The sequence below is a fragment of the Cupressus sempervirens genome, chromosome 2 (genome assembly GCF_028749045.1).
Source record: "Cupressus sempervirens isolate cs-2001-9-10 chromosome 2, ASM2874904v1, whole genome shotgun sequence".
Taxonomy (NCBI): Eukaryota; Viridiplantae; Streptophyta; class Pinopsida; order Cupressales; family Cupressaceae; genus Cupressus; species Cupressus sempervirens.
In genome coordinates this window covers 631,061,171-631,080,407 of record NC_143119.1, presented here as the reverse complement: position 1 = coordinate 631,080,407, position 19,237 = coordinate 631,061,171, and the positions used below count along the sequence as shown (strand labels likewise).

General features: G+C 40.8%; 1 protein-coding gene across 1 annotated transcript in view; it reads left to right on the top strand.

The window, feature by feature from the left end:
- Nucleotides 1–19,237, top strand: part of LOC149574950 (Peptidase family M48 family protein) — a 175,934-nt gene that overhangs the window by 70,455 nt on the left and 86,242 nt on the right. The window contains exon 4 of the mRNA XM_089814795.1: nt 380–447. Within this exon, the coding sequence (XP_089670921.1) occupies nt 380–447 (68 nt within the window). The remainder of the gene's footprint in view (nt 1–379; nt 448–19,237) is intronic.

Below are 19,237 nucleotides of genomic sequence, written 5' to 3'. Positions count from 1 at the left end.
ATCATCAAAATTTATGCTGTCATTTTTTTCTTATGAACTTTTTAATCTTTGAGGACTCTCTTTTCTATATATATGATTTAAATATATATTTTCTTGCAATTTCCTTTATAATAATTGAAAGGGAATATTTTTGCTTTTGTTCTGCATACACACATATGATGTGACTATTATAAGCAAAGTGGATAGTTCTCAATATTTGAGAAGGTTCTCCTTCATCATAGTTTAACATGTTGATTAATTTTTTAACTACTTTTTAATACCTGTGTGGTTCTTTTCTTTTGTTTCTGCTTTGTGCATCACAATCTGAAATTCATATGTAAAAAATCTACAGATTTGAAAGGTTTACTGTAATTGACCAAAAGGTACTGATAGCATGCAGGGCCAGTAGCAGAGCAGGTTATGCTTCTAGAGAACATTGGAACTTCAGTGCTTGTGACTGAAAATCAGGTACAATTACTTTCTTACTAGAAAATACAACTGGAGTTTTTTCAATGTTGTTGGATTGGTTAAAATAATATTTTGCTATATTTCATAATGTTGAATGGAACTTTAAAATTGTGATGTGAAAATCTATTTTAGAGTTGCATGGAAATGGGCACTGTATCGAATAAGGGTACACCAATTGTTCAAGGCTCCTTAATACAGATGCAACTGGATACAACTATTATAAAATGCATATATATTCAGTTATTTATAATTTTATACATCTCAGATTCCTATAGAATAGAGAAAATAGTAGAAATCTATATTTATATGGATTTTGATTTTTTATATTTTTAAGTTTATACTATTTATTTTGTTTGATTATAAATGTGTCTTGTAATATGTGTGTATCAGTGTTTGTGTGTGCATGTTCAACTTATTTTTTTATGTTTTCTTCCTTTTCCAAATTTTTAAGGTTTTTTTCTGCCCCTAAATTTTATATGGCATTCTGGTACTATTCAAACAAATTGGTTATGGCACAGACAAAGGGTCATGAATGATACAATATCATTGCCATACCAGTGATTAATGTATCTGTATCCAGTATCTAAGAAACGAATATGTGTGTTTGGGCATGGGAGGCCAGGGAGGGGACACATCTACCAACTCTGCTATTTTCCGATATTTGAAGTTTCTATAAATTTGAATGATTTAATTAAATTTTATCAATGACATCATCTTTTAAAAGAGTCATTCTGAGGTCACTGTTGTCACTATTTCAACTTTTCATAAGCTCATCTGAGCAACCTGTACTAGCATAAATACTTTGTTGGATTTAAAGAGTGTTTCTCTGAAGGTTGTATAAAGAGCACATATACACATGTTTTTAAACTAGAGTAGAATATTCTGTTTTCTTTTTCAATTAATTCAGCTTATCTTACATCAAGATGGAAGAGGATATTACCTCAGATGAGCACCTAATGTGCTTGGTCTTCCTATGGCAGCAAGAAAAACTAATATGCAAGCCTTTTTCCAAGTAGACGAATCTACGACTCAGCAAAATCCGAGGTTTCTTTCAATAGCATGCATGTTAATTCTAAAACTATTCAACTCTATATATGAAATGGGGAATTCTTCTAAAAAGTCAGCTTGCGTCTTGTCTTATAAAGGAAGATTTAGTAGATAGCCTTATTGCTTGTCATATATTTGCAACCATCTTTGGTGTTCAAGTGTTTCTAATGTAGAGAACTGTAATGGATACCCCCAAAATCTGCTTACAAGTATTCACAACTATATGGTAATTTTATCAAACACTTAGCTTGCAGTCTCTAATTTCCCGTTATGTGCTGCTACCCTTATGGTTCTAAAAGGTTTGTTTGTATTGTGTTGTGTTTGGCATGTCACATAAATATAGGAATTGGAAAAGCATAACATATATCAAAGAAATAACCAGCACACTATATTTTATATTGATTTCCAAGAATTAATAACAAGTGCAAAGTTGACTCACTGAATCATAGTTCCAAGAATCACGGCGATTCATGCGATTCACGCGATTCGGCGATTCGATTCAAGCCAAACGATTTTTTGTGAATCGGTGAATCGAATCAGCGATAAAGGGTTTATGAAATAAGTTACTCACTAAATTTCAAGGGTTTTTTAAATTTTCCGATTCATGGCCGATTCGATTCCGATTCATGGCCGATTCACGATTTGATTCGGCCTTGCCGATTTCGATCCGATTCCGATTCTTGTTACTTTGCACTGAATACTCCGGCAATCAATCGGAACAAACATTGTTTACATCAAATAGTTGTTGCAAACAATATGCAACTGCTACAGTAACTTGTTACAATAACTCGGTTGCTACAGTGAAATTGCTACAATGACGTGGCTGCTACAATGACGGCTACTACAGTGACGAGCTGCTACAATAATGCGGCTGCTACAGTGATACAACTACTACAGTGATACAGCTACTACAATGACGCGCTGCTACAGTAACTCGACAGCTACAGTAACTTGCTAGAGGAACTTAGTTGTAGTTGGAGATGCACCCAATCTACTGGATATAAACCTGATAGCAATGAATTCCAAAGGCCACACCCCAAGGGAATGATGTCTAGAATGTCACACGAGAGGATAGACGTCCTCTAATGCCAAGAACAGATCTGCAACTCACACATCCATTTTCTTCTCATATTCAACTTGTCGCATGAAGCCACTAACACTCCCTTTTATTCTTTCTCGAAGGGTCAATTCAACTCACATGAGCAATGTGGGATAAAAGATGTGCCATACAAAACATATTAAAATAATCACTTATGTCTCCCTTAGGCGCCCCCTTTGATTTGCACACATTCCCATAAAATTTAATATTAAAGTAACACTTTAATATTTTACAACTAAATTAAATGTTACTTTAATAATATTTCAGGCATAAAAATATACTAGCTATTGGACTCCGAACAAATTGAGTGATAGCTCGTTGGAAAGCTCTTGCCGACGACTATCAAATCCAATCACCATAACTAGCCTCCCTCGTGTCTAGCTGACTTACTAAAAATAGTAAGTATGCTTGAGACTGAGTAAATCAACTCCGTTTCGGCCCAAACAAGAGATGACTAGGCCAAAACGCTCTAAGATCTCTGTAAACCCTTTGTTAGCCCTCGAGACTATGTAGAACTAGGCTAACGCACACACACTTGGTTGACTGCTAAAGTGGGGACATTACAGTCCGCCCCCCTTGAAATTGCTTGTCCTTAAGCAATCCCAGTCCAGCCTGCTGAATAACCTACTCACTCTCCCATGTAGCATCCTTCTCCGACAGGTCTTTCCATCTGACCAAATACTCCTTCACTATCCTGGTTCTGAGTTTCTTCTTTCGGGTGTCCAAAATAGCCTTAGGTACAAACACGAGCTTCCCCTCCTCATCCAAAGGGGGTAAATCTGTAGAAGGAACTACACTGACCAATGGCTTTCTTAAGCCTCGACACATGAAATATATTGTGCACTCGACTGCCCTCTGGAAGCTCAAGCTCATAGGTGACGTCTCCCACTCTGCAAATCACCTTGTACGGACCATAAAATCTAGGCTTCAGCTTCTCTGCTCCGCTCCTCTTGAGCGATGACTGCCTATATGGCTGTAGCCTCAAATGCACCATATCCCCTACCTCAAAACTGTGCTCTACCCTATGCTGATCAGCATACAACTTCTGCTGATTTTGAGCCTGCTGTATGTTCTCCTTGATTGCTCTCAGTATATCCTGGCTATCCTGCAACAGGTCTTTGACTTTGGGCACTTGACTGTTCTCCAAAACTAAATCCATGAAGCTGGGTGGTTCATACCCATACAATGCCATAAATGGAGTCATCCTGATGGTCATGTGATATGTGGTATTGTAATAATTCTTCCCCATGTATAACCACTTGACCCATGCTCTTTGCAGCACAATCACATAGTTCCGCAAATAGCCTTCCACCCATTAATTTACTATTTCCGTCTGCCCATCTATTTGAGGGTGGTAACTCGTACTAGGTGTAAGATCTGTACCACAGGCTAAACAACTCCTGCTAAAAGGTGCTCATGAACTTGCTATCCCTGTCACTAACAATAAATCTTGGTATCCCATACAACCTAAAAACCTCTCCGAAGAATAAATCTACGACCTGTATTGCTGTATAAGTAGAAAGAATAGAAAAGAAGTGAACGAACTTTGTTAATCTATATACTACCACATAAATACAATCTCTTCCCTGTACTCGTGATAACCCAGTGATGAAGTCCATAGAAATACTTTCCCATTTTCTGTCCGGAATGGGCAAGGGCTGTAATAAACCTGTAGGAAATGTGTGCTCTCCCTTATTCTGTTGAGAAACTGCACACTCGCCAACATACTTCTGAACATCATCCTTGAGCCCTCTCCATGAAAACCGCTCTTGGATCTACCTATAGTTCTTGAAGACCCCTGGATGCCTAGCTATAGGTGCATCATGAAATGCCCTCAGAATCTCCTCTCTAAACTGTGATGTAGGGATCAAATAAACCCTGTCTTGAAATTTGATCAACCCATCCAACACCACATACATGTCATCTTGAATAGTGCCCGTAACTATCCCATAAGTCCAATCATCTCCTGAATACTCCGCTGTAATTCAATCTCTCCAATCTCCTGAAACCTCGGCCAGAGCACATAAGTGAGGTCTCCGAGATAAAGCATCAATCACCACATTTTTCTTACCTTTGAGAAACTCTTTATCAAAGTCATAAGCCTGCAATTTAGTAACCCATTTCTACTGCCGATCATTAAGATCACGCTGGTTGATGAAGTATTTAATACTGTTGTGATCAGTTGTGATCACAAAACACCCACCTACCAAATATGATCAGAATTTGGCCAATGCATGCATTATGGCTAACATTTCCCTATCATAGATAGAATAACTCCTTTCAACTCCTCGAAGCTTCCTACTCTCAAATGCAATGGGGTGTCTCTCCTATATCAATATTGCTCTTATCCCGTCTCCTAAAGAATCGCATTGAAACTCAAATGGCTTCGTTAAATTAGGTAAAGCTAGAACCAAACAAGATGACATTACCTGTTTGAAGTGGTCAAAAGATCTCTGCGCTGCCTCTGTCCATGTGAAGGCTCCTTTATTGGTAAGATTTGTCAAAGGTGTGGCAATCTGTGAGAATCCCCTAACGAACCTCTTGTAAAAATCACATAAAACCAAAGAACCCCTTAAGTTGTGTGAAGTTTGTGGGAGTAGGCCAATCCATAATAGCTCTAATCTTTTCAGGATCAACCCGAACACCATTGGCACTACTGATATGCCCAAGGTAAAGGGGCTCAGTCATGCCAAACTCGCATTTTGATTCCTTGGCATACAATGACTCTCTATCTAGAATAGATAATACCTCCTCCAAATGTTGCAAGTGCTCCCAAGTCTTACTAAAGACCAAGATATCATCAAAGAAGACCAAGACGAATCTCCTCAATTGTCCCTTGAACACCTGCTTCATACAACTTTGAAATGTGGTAGGTGCATTGGTTAGCCCGAATGGCATAACCATAAACTCGAAGTGGCCATAGTGGCATCGGAAGGCTGTCTTCTCGATGTCCTCTGCTCTCATCCTGATCTAGTGGTATCCGGAACATAAATCGATTTTTGTGAAGAAGCGTGCACCATGCAACTCATCAATCATCTCATCAATCCTAGGAATGGGATACCTGTTTTTAATTGTTTTCTTAATTAGTGCTTTGTAATCGATGCACATGCGCATCGTCCCATCTTTCTTCTTTACTAGAAGTACTGCTGAAGCAAAAGGGCTTTTGCTAGACCTAATGTGCCCCCATCTCCAATAGCTCCATAATTGCCTTCTCTATCTCATCTTTGTGTTTCTTAGGATGATGAGAGGGGGTAATCATGACTGGTTTGGCTCCCTCCTCGAGCTCAATAACATGCTCTATTCCCTTGTTAGGAGGAACCTCGTGTGGAATATCGCCGAATACTTTGGCATGCTTATCAAGTATCTTCCGGATATCTGGTGGATGACTCTTTACCTGTGGCTCCTGTGGGGCTAGTATAATGAAACACTCTGTTGTCCTGCATTTTGTCACCACAAAATGTAGGTAACAGTACGAAATTTTTTCAAGCTTAGTTTCACATTTCTCTGAGTTTAGTTCGTTATTTAATTGGTTAGTATTGATCAATCAATCAGTACCAATTGATTTAATGAATCCTTTTACTAAAGGCCTTTATTAAGTCTTTTTCATTTTTCTGTTTGTTGAGCCTATGCTTGATTTTTGAGGCCTTCATTGTCCTTTTCTTTGCTTTTGAGTTTGCATTTGCTTGTTTTTAATCCTTTGATTTTGCTCATGTCATGCCTTTCATTTTTCCCTTCAATTCGGTCTAACCTAGAGGTAAATTGGAGTTGTCAGTCAAGAGATATGGCCATTTTAGTGCCCAAAAAGTGGACCTTTTTGATGCATTAGCAGGAATTAAAAATATTATGTTATATTTTTAATTTGACATTCACTTTTTGAAAAATATAACTTAAAATCACTTTTTGTTATGTTTTTAAGTTACTTTATCTTTTCAATTTTCACTTAAAGTAACTATAGTGCACTTTATGTTATATTTTTAAGTTGAGTTACTTTTTGATTTTTCACTTAAGTGACCATATTAACTATATAGTTCAATTTAATTTTTTAGCATTTAAATCAAATGCTCTAGTAAATATTACTTTTTAAATGGTATTTATATGTTATATTGTTTATATGATATGTAAATATAATTTATGTCCCACTTAAGTAATATTTTAATGAATTTAAATTGACATGTGCTAATTAAATCACTTAAAGTCATCAAAAGTGGACATTTTGTGTCATTATATGTAAAATCCATCAGAAGTGGACTTTTTACATGTCATTATGTATAATTTTCAAATTAGAAGTATTAATCCATCAAAAGTAGATATTTTATATGCAATTACATGTAAAATTCATCAAAAGTGGACATTTTACATGTCACTGCATGTAAAGTTCAACTTGTTATCAAAAGTGGACCTTTTTGATGTCATTATATCAAAAGGTTATCATGTAAGTGGACCTTTTTGATGTAATTGCATCAAAAGTGAAGTTTTCATGTCTTTCTATTTAAAATGTGAGATGTAACTTAAAATATGTAATAGCACCCAAAAGGTCCGATTTTGATGACTTACACATTTTAAAACATGCAGTTGACCTAAAAGGGTCCGATTTTAACCAAAAACATGTTTTAATATGTGCAATGACCTTCAAAAAGTTCGATTTTGAAGAATATGTTCTTGCCCTCCAAGAACCCGCTTTTGATCATAACTTGAGATTTTCTCAATGGATTTGCATGAGATTTCTTCCATTAGGGTCGTTTTTGCTTGGTAATGGATTTTCTAACATCAAAAAGGGATTTATCTTGCTAAAAAACATTTTTCCAAACTCCATCCAAGGGCACTTTTTGGAAAAATCTTCAAAAAAATCCATTTTTTAATACATGCTTTTGCTCCAATCCAAATCGATTTGGTATTTTAAGTGTTTGTCATTGCATTGTGATACACATTTTCAACTTTAGAAGGCTTAAAATGCCCGAAAAATTGGAGTTTAAATCCACTTTTATGCATTTTGAAGCCACTTTTTTGCATTTTGATCCATGTATATGCATTTGGGGAAGTTGTTTTTGCATTCACCAGTCAAAAATGACTCAAAAAATGCATTTTTTGGCCATGGTTTTGCAAAAACAGCTCAGATTTTTGCATTAAAAAGTCATGTTTTTGTTCAAAAAGCTCAATAAAATGCATTTCTAGCCCATACCTTTGATCAAGAGGGATTATTTTTGAGTTTTAAATGCATGATATTGTCTTTGGAGACCATTTATTTGACACTTTCATGTCAAATTCGATCCTTCATTGCTCATTAGTTTTTGTTAAATGCAAGTACGGAATGTCGTCAGTAGAAACTATAGCTGACAGGGTGTTGTCATTGGTAAAGATTTTGTAGTTGACGGGCCGACGGGTTCATGCCATCGGTAAAGATTTTGTAGCCGACGGGTAGATTAGTATTGTTATGTAGCCGACAGACCCCTTCGGGAAGGTTCGGCAGAAAGTATTTATACCCAGTTTGGGACACTCTTACGCTTGCCTCTTTTTTTTTTGTCTTTTTTTTTTTTTGCAAAAAGTACCAATGCCCAATTTTCTCCCCTGACCTCGCCAACCTGGTACGACAAGGGAAACTATCGGGGTTTGGCATTCTGCAATGACGAGCTCTTCCTTTCATGATATATCCTCAATTTCGATCCGTTGACTGCTTGAGGCACTTCTTGCCCGTCCAAGGTCGACAATTTAATTGCTCCATTGTTGCTGACCTCCCGGATCTGGTATGGTCCAACCCATTTGACCTTAAACTTTCCTGGCTTAATCTCATTCCACCCATCATACTTCAGTACCAACTGCCCTGGTTGAAACCAGAGTTTTAGATGCTTGTCATGCCACGCCTTACGTCTGTTCTGTGTCACCTCCGTCGCCCACTGTGCCAGCAGTCGCTTCTCCTTGAGCTTATTCAAATTATGCAGCCACTCCCTTAAGCTTTCCATATCGCCAAACTTATTTTCCAATGCTATTCGTAGGCTTGGAATCATGAATTCTGTTGGTACCACTGCCTCCTGTCCAAACATTAATTGAAATGGTGTGTGCCCTGTCGTCACCTTGTACACCGTGCGATAAGCCCAAAGAGCGAAGGGTAGTTTGTCCTCCCAATCTTCTCCTTCAACTGCACAAGATTTGTAAATAATTGATACTGGAAGTTTATTTGTAGTCTCGGCGTGTCCGTTTGCTCACGGGTAATACAGACTTGATAATGAATGACAAATCTTGAATTCGGTAGTGAGTAGTCGGATGATATGATTAACAAAATGTCCACCCCTATCACTTGTTAACTATAACGGAATTCCATACCTAGTAATGATCTGCTCATAAATAAACTTTTCTGTGCTGACGGCCGAGTTATCTAGTAGTGCGCGTGCCTCCGCCCACTTGGTCAGGTACTCCGTTGCGACAATAATGTACCGGCACCGTCTAGTCCTGCTCACCTTCAGGGGTCCAATGAAATCCAATCCCCATTGCTCAAAGAGTTCCTGTGCGTGTGAGGGATTGAGCGGCATAAAGTTTCGCTTCAGTGGCTTCCTGGCCCGTTGGCAAGTGTCACAACCGACAACTCATTCCCGTGCATCACTGTACACCGTTAGCCACCACAATCTTGCCAGTAGTATCTTCCTCACCGTGGTGTTGGGTCCCATATGTCCACCTGCTGGTCCCTCATGTGCTTTCTTCAGTACTTTCGGTATTTCTTCCTCTAACACACATCGTTGAAGAATATGATCCGGCCCCATCTTGTAGAGCAATCCATTGATCAACTGGAAGGTATGGCTCTTGATTATCAACTTGCGCCTTTCTTTTACTGGCATTTCACTGGGAAACTGTCCAATCGACAAGTATTCTCCAATGCTCCTGTACCATTCCGGCAGTATTGCAATCTGAAATAACTGTGCGTCAGGAAAGTCGTCGTGCACCCGGTCTGTGGGTTCCCCTATTTTGATTCTCGACAGGTGATCGGCACTGACATGCTTCTTCCCCGGCCGTACAATGATTTTGAAAGTAAACTCTTGCAACAGAAGTAGCCATCTGCTGATTCTTCCTTGAATGACAGGTTTATTGACAAGGTACAACAAAGCTCGATGGTCCACATAGAACACAAATGGTGTCGCCAACAAGTTGTGTCGGAACTTCTGGACTGCGTACACCATACCCAATGCTTCTTGTTCCATGGTATTATAGTTCTGTTCTGCTTTAGATAACAATCGACTGGCAAAGTATATTGGGTGATCCAAGCCGTGGTTACCTATTTGCGCCAAGGTTGCTCCGATCGCATAGTTGGATGCGTCGACATGAACATGGAATTCCTTATCCCAATCTGAATATGCCAAGATGGGTGCCATAGCCAATCGTACCTTCAGCGCTTCAAATGCCTCATCATGCTCCTTCTCCCATCTGAATGATTCTCCCTTGCAGGTTAACCTATCTAGTGGATATGACACCTTGGAATTTTTTTTGATAAACCTTCTGTAATAGCCTATATGTCCAAGGAAAGACTTTACCTCTGTCACATTAGTGGATGGCTGAATTTCTAGGATGACTCTTGACTTTGTCTGGGTCGGTCTTCAATCTTTCTTTACAGACGATGTGTCCGAGCAGTCTTCCTTGCGGAACCATGAATCTGCACTTCTTGGGGTTCAAAGCTAGCCGCGCCCTTCGACATCTCTCCATACATTCGCCGAGTGTTGCCAGATGTCTGTCCTCCGCGTTGAATATAGTCCAATCGTTGAGGAACGCTTTGAAGTTCCTGATAGACATCTTGTCAAAGATGTGTAGTATGATCCGTTGAAGGTGGTAGGTGTGTTGCACAAACTGAATGGCATCCAATTGTATGCATACACCCCATCTTCGACGACAAATGTTATCTTCAACTTGTCCTTTGCTATAGAGATTTAATTGTATCCGGAGAACCCGTCCATAAAGGAGTAAATTTCATGTCCGGCAACAACCTCTAGGATGCTGTCTGTAAATGGAATCGGAAAGGGATCCTTGATCGTAACTGCATTAAGACATCTGAAGTCCACACAAATCCGGATCTGGGTGGTGTCCTTCAGTGAAATAACTATAGGTGATACCTATTCACTTGTCTGTACTTTGAAAATAATTCCGGCTTTCAGCATCTGATTGATTTCCTCTGTAACTCGTGCCACATAGTTCTTATTCATTCTGTAGGGTCGCTTCCGTATCGGCACTGCTCCTTCGACCAATGGGATGCGGTGCACACACAACTCCGGAAGTATTCCCCTCAAATCCTTGTATGTCCGTGCAAATACATCCTTATATTCTAGGAATATCTTGAATGCTACTGCTTGTCTGCTGACTTGGTTGTCGTCGGTGATTTTGTACTTTGTAACTGATGTCATTGGTAAATAGTTTGTAGCGGACATATTGTATGTGGCCGACGGACTCCTTCGGGAAGGTTCGACAGAAAGTATTAATACCCCGTCTGAGATCATTGTAAATCATCTTATCTTATGCTCTGTATGTAATGATCTGGCATATGCGAATAAAGGAATACTGTTGCTGCTGTTCCTGTTCATTATCTATGTGCATTACTTAGGTTCCCTATGCTGTAAACATTTGTTGCTGTTGCCCCATGAACCTGGAAGGTGGGAGGAATGAAGATAAATGCTTGGAAGGTGGGAGGAATGAAGATTAATGTCAAATCAGCTTAACAAGGATCGAAATAAGGTCAAGGGAAAAGATGGAATCCTTACTGCGCAAGAAAATTTAATTCTGGCACAGCAAGCCAAATGCAGGAGGTTTCAGAAGATTGCCGACGGGCACAGAAGCGCGAAGGAATTGTTAAGAGGAGACTCGAAAGCGGGTGAAGTTGGTGGAAGAAGCAAGGGAGGAGTTTTTGAATTTGTATTCGCCGAGGGAAAAGAATCCAGACGGAAGAGAATTGACTCGCATGGTTTGGAGTACTAGGGGAGCACGAGCGTGGAGTGAACTCTTTGTCCGCGATACACTTCCGGAAGGGACAACTTTAGAAGATCCTTCTTCACCAAGGTTCGTAGCTGTTGGGACCACCGGTGTGGGAGTGTAGACCGCCGATGTGGGAGAGCAGACCGCCGGTGTGGGATTGCAAATCACCGGTGTGGGAGTGCAAAGCCACGGTGTGGGAGTGAACAATGCCAGTGTTGTAGGACCGAATAACGCCCGTGCACAAAACCTAGTAGTGATGGCAGGACCAAAGGAAAAGTTACTGAACTTTGATGGTGATGGTACGGCCGATCCGATCCGACATTGTAAAACATGCGAAACGATTTGGAGGAAAAATGGCATAATAGATACAAACGAATGGGTCCGGCAGTTTTCGGCAACCCTACGGGGTGTTGCAATTGATTGGTTCACCGATGCAAATCCCCAGAACTTAACCACTTGGGATAACCTTAAGGAGTTTACTGCCGAATTTCAACTATTGCGTGACAACAATGAAGTTGTCGCAGAGATATACAATGCAAAGCAGGGAAGAATGAAACAGTCTGAGTCTATGCCAGGAAGCTAAAGGACTTGATTAATAAAATGGAGAATAAGTCGGCCGATGGGCTACAGAAAAGATGGTTCATTGAAGGCCTTCACCCGAAGCTGCAAAAGAAGATGAAGATCATGCCACCCTCAACATGCACTGAAGCGTATAATCGGGCCATGAACCTAGAAAGTGAACAGAAGACCAAAAAAAAGAAGAAGAGTAGCTCGTTGGATTAGATGACGACACATCTTTAGCAAAAGATAGCAGCGATGATGAAAGCAACAGCAAGAAGGTCCGAGTCCTCCAGAAGGACATGATCCGTATGATGAAGGAATTCAAAAACATGCAAAAAGAAACAAAGGGAAGTGAACTATGGTGCACGGAATGTAAGGCAGGTCACACAAAGGGCTCCTGTCCAAAGAACCAGTTCTGTGACATTTGTCAGATCATGGAACATTCCACAAAAGAATGCCCCTTCAATATGAAAATGAGAGGATCTCAACAAGTGCTCCTGACACAGGCAACTTCCACGTCAGGAGGGAACAGAAACACAAACATTGATGGTGTCACTTCGGGTGGGTACAGAAATAATAGCAGAGGGCAAAATAACAACAATGCGAACAATAACAATAACAATAGCAGCCGAAGTCGAATTCAGTATGATGCAAACGGATGGCCGATTGTTCAATGCTGAGCATGCAATTTGTGGGGCTACTTTGCCCGAGAGTGTACAATGGCAAACACAGCCAAATTATTATGTAGGTGGTGTGGACTTGGCGATCATGAAGATGCCAAGTGCCCGAAGTCTAGAGTGAATTTGATCATTGTCGGAACGGACGAAGAGGTGCTGGCAATCACGCGGGAACAAGAAAAACTATACCCCGACCTAGCGGAAGAAAAGAAGAGGCTGGAGGAAGTACGAAAGGAAATTGAGAAAGCAACACAGGCAAAGACAACTCAGTTGAAGGACATCATAGGCACCTCACCAAGGAACTGCGCGGAACAGAACACCGTATGCCAAATATTACAAACTGAGGTACCTATCAAAATAGGCGATCTGTTGCTCACAATGCCTTAGCTCCGATCGACACTCACGAATATTGCGTCAGCTGCTAAGTTACTAGGAGAACCAGGGAGAGGGAAGGAAATTGCTGTTGGTGGAGAAGACCCAATGTTGTTAGCCCTCACATCCAGACGACATTCAGTGGTTGTTGAGATGGGGATTCTCGGAAGTGTGCTGACAGACACAATTATCGACAGAGGGTCCGGCGTGAATGTCTTACTCGAGGATACTTGGAAGAGGTTTGGACAACCGACGCTATGGCCACCTACATTCCAGTTGTTGACAGCAGACCAACATGGCATAAAACCTCTCGGCATTCTGATGGCGCAACTAGTGACAATTGGCACACAACCATTCTTGCTTGACTTTGTCGTAATCCCACTGAAGAGAAAAGGGTATGATGCAATTCTAGGCCGCGAATGGCTTATTCAGGCTAGAGTTAAACACGACTGGAAGAGAAACACTTTATCACTGGAAAACAAAGGGAGAAAGTTCATCATCGATTTGCACACCTAGATGGTGGGAGAAGGAGGTTTGTCATCAGATTTCGAAGAGGAAGATGAAGGGAGGCAATGTATGGAAGTGGATTAGGAGGGAGTCCTGTGGTTGGAGGGAGGATCAACAGATGACAATTTGGATTTGGTCAACGGTCTCTACTACTGGCAAATAGAGGACTACGAACTGTTCTAGAGCTGCAGTGTACTGACAATTGAGGAAGGTCCGAGGGGAGATGAATTTCCAAGAGAATTCATTGAGATAAAGGAGGGGGATGTCCTGTTGGATGTCACACCTGCCCATACATTCAGTGAGGGGGAGACAATCAGGTATAATGAAGCCACATTGCAAACTATGAATTTGGAAGACGAAGTTGAACCAAGAAACATATTGGTGGGAGATAATTGGGATCCAGTATTGAAAGCAGTGTTTACCGCATAGGTTAATTAAGTAATGCACATAGATAATGAACAGGAACAGCAGCAACAGTATTCATTTATTCGCATATGCCAGATCATTACATACAGAGCATAAGATAAGATGATTTACAATGATCCTAGACGGGGTATAAATACTTTCTGCCGAACCTTCCCGAAGGAGTCCGTCAGCCACATACAATGTCCACTACAAACTATTTATCGACGATGTCGGCTACAAAGTACAAAATCATCGACGACAACCAAGTCGGCTGACATCATCCCCCTCAAAAAGAAAAGTCGTCTCCTGACGACTAACAAAATTAGGAGACAACCCACATACAACAAAGAACATAAATACTAGAGAGAAGGTGGTGCCCCAGAAGAGCGCTGCTGGCAATGCAACTCATACACCTGATCTGTTCGGATGCGCAGATCCTTCTGAATCTGTGAATTAACCTCTATGGCCCCCTTCAGAAGAATCGCAACATCCATAGCTTGTCTCCTAGCTAACTGCAACTCGTGCTCAGCCACATCCTTATCTCGTACAACCGCTTCCTTATCTTGCAACAGTGCTGCCCACTCAGCTACTCACGCTGCCTGCTGGCTGGCCAAATCAGCTGCTAACTTCTCTCTAGCCTCTCTCTTAGCTATCAGAGACCTCTCGGCTGCAACCTTGTCCGCTGCCCTGTCTGCCTCCGTGCACCGACGAGCATAATAAACCTCCTTATATAGTCCCACGATCTCATGCGCCAACTTCTCCAGTGGAGTGTTGTGCGGCCCCAATTCTGGCTCGGTGGCCCAATCTACCAACATCTCCGGTGTCTCAACTGTTGGCCAACCTCTCTCCTCAAAACATGAACGGAATTGCTGCGGAAAGATCCCCCTAATGTAAGCTCAAACCAAATGCCACTCCCTCCGCTGAGTCATAGCCTGCAATGCCACATCGTGTCCCTTCTTTAGCGCAACCTTCTTAGCCCTGAGGTAGTCCCTGCACCTGTCTTCATCCGACCCATAATCCTACTTTGCAAAACCCTCCATTGTCCACTCGGCATCACTATTCTCTTCCTCATTTGCGGGGACCATGCCCACATTGGGTGTAGCCTCCTCTACTTTTGGCGCAACCTCGGCCTATGGCATCCCCACCTCCTAAGGCTCCGGTACTGTAGCTAATACTCCTAGGTGCTCGAGGGACTAGATGGACGGACCCACCTCGACAGGGATGAGTTGGAACTGCTGTCTCAAGAAAGCACTTGTTGAGGTCCTTTGGTTTTCATATTGAAGGGGCATTCTTTTGTGGAATGTCCCATGATTTGACAAATGTCACAGAACTGGTTCTTTGGACAGGAGCCCTTTGTGTGACCTTTTGCCTTACATTCCGTGCACCATAGTTCGCTTCCCTTTGTTTCTTTTTGCATGTTTTTGAATTCCTTCATCATCCGGATCATGTCTTTGTGGAGGGCTCGGACCTTCTTGCTGCTGCTTTCATCATCGCTGCTATCTTTTGCTGAAGATGTGTCGTCATCTGAATCCGACGAGCTACTCTTCTTTTTGGTCTTTTGTTCACTTTCTAGGTTCATGGCTCGACTGTACACTTTAGTGTATGTCGAGGGTGGCACGATCTTCATCTTTTTTCGTAGCTTCGGGTGAAGGCCTTCAATGAACCATCTTTTCTGTAGCCCATCGGCTGGCTTATTCTCCATTTTATTAATCAAGTCCTTCAGCTTCCTAGCGTAGACTCAGACTGTTTCATTCTTCTCCTGTTTTGTATTGTATATCTCTGTGACAATTTTGTTGTCATCGCGCAACAGTTGAAATTCGGCAGTAAACTCCTTCTTAAGGTTATCCCAAGTGTTTAAGTTCTGGGGATCTGCATTGACGAACCAATCAATTGCAACACCCCGTAGGGTTGCCGAAAACTGCCAGATCCATTCGTTTGTATTTGTTATGCCATTTGCCCTCCAAATCATTTCGTATGTTTTATAGTGTCGGATCGGATCGGCCATACCATTACCATCAAATTTCAGTAACATTTCCTTTGGTCCTACCATCACTACTGGGTTTTTTGCACGGGCGTTGTTCAGTCCTGCAACACTGGCACTGTTCACTCCCACATCTGTGATCTGCAATGCCACACCGGCGGTCTGCTCTCCCACACCGGCGGTCTGCACTCCGGCGGTCTGCTCTCCCACATCGGCGGTCTACACTCCCACACCGGTAGTCAGCTCTCCCACACCGATGGTCTGCTCTCCCACACCAGCAGTCTGCACTCCCACACCGGCGGTCCCAACAGCTGTGAACCTTGGTGAAGAAGGATCTTTTGAAGTTGTCTCTTTCGGAAGTGTATCGTGGACAAAGAGTTCACTCCACGCTTGTGCTCCCCTGGGACTCCGAGCCGTGCGAGTCGATTATCTTCCGTCTGGATTCTCTTCCCTTAGTGAATACAAATTCAAAAACTCCTCCCTTGCTTCTTCCACCAACTCCACCCGCTGTCAAGTCTCCTCTAACAATTCCTCCATGCTTCTGTGTCTGTTGGCAATCTTCTGAAACCTCCTTCTGCATTCGGCTTGCTGTGCCAGAATTAAATCTTCTTGCGGAGTACGGATTCCATCTTTTCCCTTGACCTTATTTTGATCCTTGTTAAGTTGATTTGGCATTAATCTTCATTCCTACCACCTTCCAAGTTCATGGGGCAATAGCGCCAAATGTTTACTGCATAGATTAATTAGGTAATGCAGACAGGTATTGAACAAGAACAGTAACAACATTACTCCTTTATTTGCATATGCCAACAGATTACATACAGAGGATAAGATGATTTACAATGATCCCAGACGAGGTATAAATACTTTCCGCCGAACCTTCCCGAAGGGGTTTGTCGGCTACATAATACTAATCTATCCATTGGCTACAAAATCTTTACCGACGACAACACCTTGTCGGCTACAGTTTCTACTGACGACACCTTGTCAGCTACAGTTTCTACCGACGGTTTCATGTCATCGATAAAGATTTTGTAGCCAACGAGTAGATTAGTATTGTTATGTAGTTGACAGACCCCTATGGGAAGGTTCGGCGGAAAGTATTTATACCCCGTCTGGGATCATTGTAAATCATCTTATGCTCTGTATGTAATCTGTTGGCATATGCGAATAAATGAGTACTATTGTTACTGTTTTTGTTCAATACCTATGTGCATTACCTAATTAATCTATGCGGTAAACACGGAAAAAGTCAAGAAGTAGTTTGAAAAACTAGATTTGGGGAAGAATTGGTCTTCAAGTCTATAAAACTTTCTATTTTCACTCTTTAACCTCTAAGTAAGTGGACATTTTCAAACTTGCTCATCAATTCATGCTTATGTTGCTATGTCCATGCACATTATTGCTTGATGATTGCCACTTGTTGAAATGAATGCCATGGAAAGTGCATTTTTTCTTTAAAAATGAAGAAATTGTTCATTTGCTTGTTTTTGGTTTTTCCCCAATTTTCAAATTTGAATTTGAGTGTTGAAGTGTATTGCATATTGGTATTTTTGAGTTACTTTTTAAAGGTACGTTTTTCTTTTAAGGTTTTGTGTTTTGTGCTTGCCGATTTTCTCCACTTTGGAGAAGTTACAAATTCTTTTCCAAGAACTTGTTTTTGCTTCACTTCATGCGAAAGCATCATCATATTTCACTTCCATTTTCCATGTCACAACACATCGCATCTCATCTGACAAATGCAATTACATGTTTTCCATCTTATTCACCATTTGCACATGCATGTAATCTCACTTTCTGCATCCATTGGCATGACATGATTACACGAAATGCCTTACGTGTAATTGCATCTCAAATGTCCAATTTTGATTAAAAGTCACTTTTTGAAAAGTCAAAAAGATGTCATGTGCATGTTTTCCCATGTACTTTGACCTTACTTTTCCTCAAAGGTGTCTATAAAGTTCATTTTTCCTCAAACTTCATTCCATTTTTGCCTCATCCCATCACCCGCACTTACATGTAAAACACATCCTCCATCCACATTCACATGTCATATCACTTCCCATTCCTCATTACATGTAACCCATTTTCCGTGCAATGACATCTTGAAAGACCAAGTCACATTTTGGAAATCAGCAATCTCCATTTGCACGCATTCCCATGCACTAAGCACTTTATATCAAAAAAAGGGTAAAGGTGCTGATGGAAAGTTGTTCCGAGTTTACATTTGGACATTGTCAAGAAGGTTTTCAAAGTGTTAAAGTCTCCAGTTTGTGCTGATCTACAAAGGAGAATTCACGATAACTTGAGCGAGAAAAGCTAGATCACATCAAGTTTTCACATGACAACGGACAATTCATCAAAGTCAGAGGTTATCAAAAGACACAATACCATAGTTAATAAGGTGAATGCAGTGGTACAAAGCAGAGGAACTCCCAATATTGTGATCATCCGAGATTGCATCGTCAAGTACAAGGCCCTTTAGGATTGTTTCCTTCTCTTCTGTGTTCTTTTTTCATGTTTGTAGTTGGAGAGGATGCATTAGTTGAAGATGTGTAATTACATGTAATGCGAGTGACATGTTTATGTAAAAGATGTAATGTGAGTTGTGCGTGCAATTGCATGTAACCCTATATTTTCTCTTTCAGTTAGACTAGGTCAAAGTTGATTGAGTTGCTCCCACTTTTTGCTTCACCTTTTTTTCAACTCATGTTCCTATATAAAGGAGTGCCCCCTCATTGTAAAATCATCATTATCTTTATACAAGAGAGCTCTGGAGAAATTGTGCCGACAGGACTTTGTTTGTGTAAGCACTATTTTGAGAGAAAGTGAATACAAAGGAGCATTTGAGACTTAACTTTGATTAAGTGAGATTGTTCTTTGTGTGAATTGTAAGCTTTGTCTATAATTCATCCAAGTTATCTTTGATTCATGTTATCTTGTGTTATTGGTAATCGTATTTCGTGAATTGAATAGAGAAGAGTTAAGAAGCAATTGAAGCCAGAGCTTTGACTAGGAGCAATTGTGAAAGTGTATAGCTAGAAGCTTTGTTTGTAGCTTATACTTCTTTTTTAATTCACAAAAATAGTTAAGTTAATCTTACTTTTAGGAGTCTTTGTGCCCTAATTGTAAAGCTTTTCATATAGAAGTAAGACTGGACTTAGAGCCAAACTGGTACATTTTCAGCTAGCCTTTGAG